General features: G+C 52.4%; 1 protein-coding gene across 1 annotated transcript in view; it reads left to right on the top strand.

The window, feature by feature from the left end:
• The window catches only part of BMP7 (bone morphogenetic protein 7), a gene marked incomplete at its 5' end in the record, with an annotated part of 74,355 nt that extends 71,331 nt beyond the window's left edge, over positions 1-3,024 (top strand). The window contains one exon of the mRNA XM_006095415.2: positions 2,425-3,024. Coding sequence (XP_006095477.1) covers positions 2,425-2,574 — 150 coding nt within the window. The remainder of the gene's footprint in view (positions 1-2,424) is intronic.
• Between the last annotated feature and the right edge of the window lie 4,626 nt (positions 3,025-7,650).

The raw sequence follows: 7,650 nt of genomic DNA, 5'->3' as shown, positions 1-7,650 counted from the left end.
TGACTTCGCAGTCAGTCACTCAGGGAATTTACTGTTTGTTGAGGGTGTACTGTCTGTGGCCCCTGCAGGGGGAGCTGGGGACCCCGCGAGGCCAGCGGGCCTCGTTATCCAGGGGAGGGAACAACCAGGAAGCAAATGAGCAAAGGCCAGAGGGAGGACGTGGCAGGAAGATGGCCCACCAGGAGATTAGGATAATGAGATGGGCTGGGGAGCCAAGGCCTCTTTCAGGCTGACCTTCCATGGGGTCATGGAGGATGCAGTGATAATGAGATTCTTAACAAGGCGCCCAGCACCGATGACACAGATTACACGCTACTGTTGCTACCCTACCAACAGCAATAGCAATGGGTTAGGGACAGTGTTCTTTAGCTTGGAATCAGGGGTTCAAGGACCTTGGTTGTCTAGCTCCCTGCCCTGAACATTGTCTGGGCCTTTCCTGACAACTGCTCACCCTCCCTGGCTTGAATGCTCCTGATGACAGACAGCTCACTACCCAGGGCCATCCCTCTCCCACAGCTCTGTTTGTTATGGAGCTTTGTGCCTCTTTTGTTTAGTGTCGGCCTCCCTCTTCCCTTGTCCCATCCCTTTCGCTGGGACCAGGCTCTGTCCTTAGGGGGACAGCCTCTTTGTCCAGCATTGCTTGCCCAGGGCCCCATCCCCAATAGCAAACTCCAGAGCCTGTTTAGGATTGAAAGTCCCTGCGCTGGAGATGAACAGGCCCCCAGCCTACTCTGTGTCCTGGACCTGCGCCCCCGTCCCCTGAGGTCCTGCTCCGAGGACCCAGAGGTGATGGGAGTGTCCCAGGCTGGCAGGGCCACACCTCTACCCTCTGGCCCTGCCTTTGTGGCCCTGTGACCACCCACTCAGTCCTCATTTCATCAGAGACCTCAGGCTCAGATGGACCCTCCAATTATTCTGAAATGAGGGTTATGTTTTCAAAGGGGGCGAATCCTTGTCTTCCAGGAGCCCTAGTGAGAAACAGACGGAGCGAGCTGAGATCTGGGATTTGCTTTAAAGTGATTCCTGGGTGGAAAAGATGGGGGAAGGTTCAGATTTTAAGGCTGTGAGCAGTCATCCACAGTGCTGTCACTCGTGGTGTGTCGGAAACCTGGAATTTCCCCTAAAAACAAACAGAACCGAATCTCCAGCCTGTCCCGACTGTTGGCATATCTGACTGCGCTGCTTTGGTTGCTGCAGTCAGTTTGTGGCCTGAGAAGAGAGGTGTTCCGTTTTCCCCAGTCCTCACTATTCCTTATTGTCTCACTCCTGGCCTGTCACTCACCAGTGACACTCTTGTGGAAATGTAGGCGTTTGAGTTTGTTTACCCCCTGACCTTGTCCTGTGTAAGGACACAGAAGCCCTGAGTGCGAGGGGCCGTAAGCCTGAGCAACTGGCTGGCCTCGTCAGTCCCACCTTCTGGGCGGCCTGCTTTCTTGTTGATGTCCGTCCACCCAAGTGTTTGCCCAAATTCCTTGCCTCTTACTTTTATTGCTCAAGAGGCAAAATAGTCTAGTGCAGCCTAGCCCTGCACCGTGCAATACAGTCCTATTTTACATGCAGTTCTTGAGCACTTGACGTGCGCCCAGTTGGGGTTTTGAAGACTTGGTACAAAAAAAGTAAAATATCTCATTAGTGACTTTTAAATGTTAAGTATATCTTGAAATAATAATATTTTTGAAATACCAGGTTAAATTAAATATGTTATTTAGATTAACTTTACCTGTTTCTTTCCCGTCTTTTTAAATGTGGCTGCGAGAACTTTTAAAATGACAGGTGTGACTCTTGAATAGGACAGATCTAGCTCAGAGGTCAGCAACCTTTTCCTGGAAAGTGCCAGACGGTAAATGTTTTTTACTTTGAGAGTCATAAGTTGCCATTGCTCCACTCTGCCCTCATCGTGAGAAAGCAGCCAGAGAAGCTACGTAAATGAATGGGCGGGGATGGGTGCCAATAAAACTTTAGTCACAAAACCAGTCGGCTGGGCAGGATTTGGCCTGTGGGCTGAGCCTGGTCCAGCTCAGTGGTTCTCAACTTGGGGCGGTTTTGCCCCCCAGGATATTTAATGTCTAGCGACATGTGGATGTCATGATTGGGGGTGGGTGCCGCTGACCCTCGAGCCCAGGGGTGCTGTTAGAGTCCCCCAGTGCACAGGACAGCCCCGCAAGAGAGAGCGATCTGGCCCCACGTGTCTGATCTGGCCACCGACTTCCCCTTGTGTTCGGGCATGTGGGTCCCTCATCTGGGAAGCAGGGATGATTACAGAACCAAGTTAGTGATGCAGAATGTGCTCAGAACCGGGCACGCTCGGTGAGTGTCCCCTCGGTCATTTTGCCCAGGCGGCGCGTGTCCCTGACACACAGAGGAGGCCAGAGAGCAGGGCCTGGCCCCTTCTCACCACGGCCCACGTCTCGCTGTGCGTTGCAGGTCCACTTCATCAACCCGGACACAGTGCCCAAGCCCTGCTGCGCCCCCACCCAGCTGAACGCCATCTCGGTGCTCTACTTCGACGACAGCTCCAACGTCATCCTGAAGAAATACAGGAACATGGTTGTCCGGGCCTGTGGCTGCCACTAGCCTCCTGGAAGGCAGGCCCTTTGGGGCCACCTTTTCTGGATCCTGCGACTCACCACCCAGGTCCCCGGCCCACCGTGACAAGGAGCCAGGGGACCGGCCGCCTTGTGCGAGGCCTTCCCGTCCCCCTCCCCAACTTTAATGGTATAAGAGCGTTAAGGATTTGAGAGGCAAATGGCTTTTGATCAGTTTTTCGTTGTCATCCTATGGACAAGATCCTATAAGCTGCTGCAAGCAAAACCTAACAGGAAGAAAATTATATAAAGAAAAACTGCCCGGCCGCGGTCGTGCGCTGACTCGTTCCCGGGGCAATTAGGAGCGCCCCTCACCCAGGACCCAGCGGTGGGAGGAAGGGGCGCAGGGAGGGGTGGGCGTGTCGTGTCTGTGCTGAAGGAATGACGCGGAAGTGCCTGTAATACATGTCCCAATAAAACGAATGAATGAAAATGGTTAGGATGTTACAGATATATTTTCCTAAACAATCTGTCCGCATTTCTTGGTTTCCCCTGATTTCATAAACAGAGGCTGTGGCAGGCAGAGAGCGGGGAGGCCCCTCTCCATTCCATTTGGGTTTCGTCTGAGGTTTCCAGAGACCCAGGTTACGTAGACTTGCCCAAACCCAAGATTCGGCTGGGAGGGGGAAGGGCAAATTCTGCTCAGAGGAAGGGGTGTGCTGATCTCCAAGGAAAAATGCGTTCCGTCATTCAGCTGGGCGTGTGATGGCCCTGCGGCCCAGCAGATGTTCGCAAGTGCTCGTCCAGTTCCCCGGCTAGGACATCTGTGTGGAGCAGAGTGGAGGACGGCAGCGTTAGCACAGAGCCGGCGGCTTGACCCTGAACTCTGGCCAATGTGACCCTGTTTAAAGAAGCCCCCAGGAAGCCTAGCTCTCCATAGGGTTACTCCCCATCCCCCAAGTAGGCTTGTCTGTCGTGCAGTGACCACCACGTTCTGAAGTGTGGGTTCAGTCTGGGCCTCGGGCCCCTCTTCTCATTGGCAGACCCCTGCTGAGGGCTCTGCAAACAGTCGGCTCCTGGAAGCCCAGCGGGAGCTCTGCTGGGCATTGGGTGAGCAGGGCCAGATCTCCAGGGGAAGGACCTAGAGCCGTGGTCAGCAAACTGCGGCTCACGAGCCACATGCGGCTTTTTGGCCCCTTGAGTGTGGCTCTTCCTAAGCCTTAGGAGTACCCTAATTAAGTTAATAACAATGTACCTACCTATATAGTTTAAGTTTAAAAAATGTGGCTCTCAAAAGAGATTTCAATCGTTGTACGGTTGATATTTGGCTCTGTTGACTAATGAGTTTGCCGACCACTGACCTAGAGCCTTGGAGAGTGACGTCCTCACCGAGTGTCCCGATTGGAATGGCTCCTGGTGAGGGCCTTCCTCGCCTTGGCCGGAGGGGCCCCTAAACAGTGTGCACCGCCTCCCGCTGCAGCCCAGGGCTGGGGAGCACAGGCTCTCTGTGCACAAAGACCAGCGTTACCCAGAAGGCCCTGGGACGGGCCCTGGTGGGACCGTTCCTCTGTCGTGATGAAGTTTGTTGCTGGAAACTTGGAGAAAACTTTGTTTTTTACTTTCTTTTGCTTTTTCTTCTTCAGTAGCTTGGGCTGCAGCCTTCACTCTGGCTGGTCCACAGGGAAGAGTCGCTGTTTCTGTTACATTTTATTTCATCTGTTGGCAGATATGGGGGTTTTTGTGTGACCCCCTCTTGGTGCAAGTTTTCTCACCTCTGGTTCGCATCGTTTGTACATTGAAACGTGTAAATAGTTGCTACAGAACAAATTATTTATGTCCATCAGAAGCTCCTTTTAGACCCTCTTCCAGTCGCTTGTTTGGGACGATGAGCTTGCTTCCCTCCAACCTGCTTGTTTTCTTATTTAAGACTATTTATTAACGGTCGGACCAATGTACCTTCAGCTGTTGCGTAGAGCAGTCCTCAGCGAAAATTCTGTATACATAGACAAAATAAAAAGGGTTTTGACTTTGCAATAAAAGGAGACATTCGGTTCTGGTTCCTGGGCCTGTGTATGTCTGTGTGTGTTGGTTTTTTTTCTCTCAACTCTGGTCACTGGCGTCCCCTTGGTCTGCTAGGAGCTCTCTGCCTGGCCTCCGCCATTCACACACTGTTTATCCTCCAGGCCCGGGGAGGAAGGGGCACTCCCCAATATTTGGTGCAGCTGTGTGGGGCGCTGGGCAGGAGAGATGGAGCCCAACAACAAATGTGAACTTGGTAGGCTCGACTACAAAGATCCTTCCCTGAGTTACATGTAGCACAGCTGTCAGCAGCTGTTTCAAAGAGGCAGGGGGTAAATTAGCTGTGTTTACTGCTAACATAGTTGAAAGGTTTAGTCATCCCAATAAAATAGAGGCACAAGAAAGAAAGGAAAAAAAAAAAAGGTGGGAGGGGCGTGTACACCCAAAGGTTTTGAGCAGCACAGGCTGCAGAGCCCACATTGTCCGGTGCTTTGGGGGCTGCTGCCAGTTCCAGGCCCCAGCTGTGGACGGCCCACCTCAGGCCTGTGAAGCGGCCAGGGGCCGCTGCCCAACCCCGCACAGAGCAGCCACACGCGTGGGACAGCCTCCTGGGTTCCTTTTCGCTTTGAAGTGCAAGTTCAGGTCACCCGATGGGTATTGGAATCCCGGCCATCACTCGGCCAGGCTGCTGTCTCTTCCCTGGTGCCTCACACAAGCGGCAGCTTTTAACAAGTTCCAGGCCCTGTGATTGCCCAACCCCTTGTCATTGTCCTGATGCTCATTTGAGCTCTTGGTCTGTTTCCAGGCTCAAGACCAAAGTTGCAGACCAGGGGCCAGATGTGGCCTGCAGACGTGTCTCATTCCCTGCGTGGTGTTTATACTTTTTTTTTTTAAAGTGAGTTCATTTCCAACATGTTTTAGGAAATCAGAAAATTGGGGTGAGGAAAAAAAATTCCAAATTCTGGCTTCCCTTGAGAAACTGGCAGGTCTGGCCTTTCTCCTTCCTGTGTAGAAGCTCTTGGCTGGAGGCAAAGAGCAGTTGTTGCCACAGTCCCCACTACTCCCTATTACCTCTCTCGCAAAGATGCACATGTCAGTTGCTGTGTTAAAAAGTGTAGATACCTATTTATTGGTCTCTATTAAGAGTAGGAAAGTAAGAGCTAGACTGAAAGAGCCACACACTTCAGGAAGAGCTGATGACAACCCGGGTTCGATTCCGGTCAAGGGCATGTACCTGGGTTGCGGGCACATCCCCAGTGGGAGATGTGCAGGAGGCAGCTAATCGATGTTTCTCTCTCATCGATGTTTCTAACTCTCTATCTCTCTCCCTTCCTCTCTGTAAAAAATCAATAAAATATATTAAAAAAAAAAAAAAAAGTAGGAAAGTAAGAGCTAGACTGAGAGAGACACACACTTCAGGAAGAGCTGACGACAAACCTTTCGTTCATCCCTGGCTCATTTCCCCCATTTCACACCCAGTCAGGCTCCCACAGGCGGGTGTGTGTGTGTGGCTGCAGCGCCACAGAGGGCCTCATCTTTTGCCCTCCCCTCCCCCTCACCCTCTCCTGGTCTCTATCTCTCCTGCCCATTTCCATCTTAGGATATTTTCCGTTGCTGCTGCTCCCCATCCTGCTCACAGAGCACCTGCATCAGGTAATGCTGCTCCCACCACAGGGCCTGACGTCACTGCCGGGCATGCTGAGAGGGACAAAGAGGTGAAGAAATTACTCAACACCCCCAGCTAATCACTGCCGGATCCTGGGACTTGACATTTGAACCCGAAGCCTGCGCTTACACAGAATAAAAGTTTATTTTCTCTCCCTTAAAAGAAGTCTGAAGGTCAGCCATCCAAGATCAGGTGGCAGCTCAGCGGTGCCATTTGGGATCTAGTCCCTTCCCATCTTCGCCTCATGATCCAGCGTGGCTGCTGGAGCCCCAGCCATCATATCTATAGTCCACCCTGTATGTGCCCTTTAAGCAGCCATCCCAAAGGGCAGCCACACAATATCCACGCCTCACTAGCAAGCACAGTCATATGGCCACACCTAGATGCAGGGGAGCCTGGGAACAGCAGTCTTTATTCTGGGTGGCAATGTACGTAGCCAAAAATCAGCAGCCAGGGTCCTATTACTTTGTGGAATTTGTGAAAGCGAAGAGGTTAGCAATTAGCTATGTGTAGTAGTTTTCTATGACTGCATAGCAATCACCACGAACTGGCTGGCTTGAATCACCAGCTATTCATTACCCTTCACCCGTGCGGGTCAGCAGTGTGGGTGAGGTGTGGCTGGGTTCTCTGCTCATGAGCTCACAAGGCTGACATCAAGGTGTCAGCAACTGCATTGTCTTTCAAGCCCATTCAGGTTGTTGGCCAGATCTCATTCCTCGCAGATGTAGGACTAAGGTCCCCAATTCCTTGCTGGCTGTCAGCCCCGGGCCCTGTCAGCTTCTAGAGGGCATTCTCACATCCTTTCCACGTGGTCCTCTCACACATGGCAGCTTGATTCTTCAGAGCCAGGAGACTTGCCTCCTTCTGTTACGGTTCACCTGATTAGGGCAGGCCCACCCAGCTAATCTCCCTTGGATGAGCTCAAAGTCCATCGATTAGGGGCCTTCATTACATCTGTGAAATCCCTTCACGTTTGGGAGTGAAGATTATATATTGGGCAGGAATCTTGGGGTCATCTTCGGATTCTGCTTGCACAGTTACCTAAGCTGCACTACACAGTGGAGGGTACCTGAGGGAGAGCGGACCCTGTGTCCCGGCCCCAGCCCTGTGCGCAGGCAGGAACACACCCATCCTCCGAGGATCCTCAGGGTTACCTCATGCAGACATCTTCCCCTCGCCTGTGGGCCGGTTCCTCCTGGCTCAGACCCCTTCAGGACTCTGGCACCAGCCTCTCTTGGTCTTAGATGTGAGGAAATAAAAATAGAAGAGGGAAAACACAGACCTCTCCCAAGCCTTTGGAGTTGTGACAGCTGTTTGGACAGAGGCAATGTGCACCTGGGCTGGGAACACAGCGCTTCCTCCACTGGCTCTGGGTCTTGCCACCTGTCCCTGTCTCAGACACCCACCCCACCATGCAAGGCCCCATCCCATCTCATGCAC

This window comes from Myotis lucifugus, unplaced genomic scaffold (assembly GCF_000147115.1).
Source record: "Myotis lucifugus unplaced genomic scaffold, Myoluc2.0 scaffold_155, whole genome shotgun sequence".
Classification (NCBI taxonomy): Eukaryota; Metazoa; Chordata; class Mammalia; order Chiroptera; family Vespertilionidae; genus Myotis; species Myotis lucifugus.
This window is presented reverse-complemented; position numbering and strand designations above follow the sequence as displayed.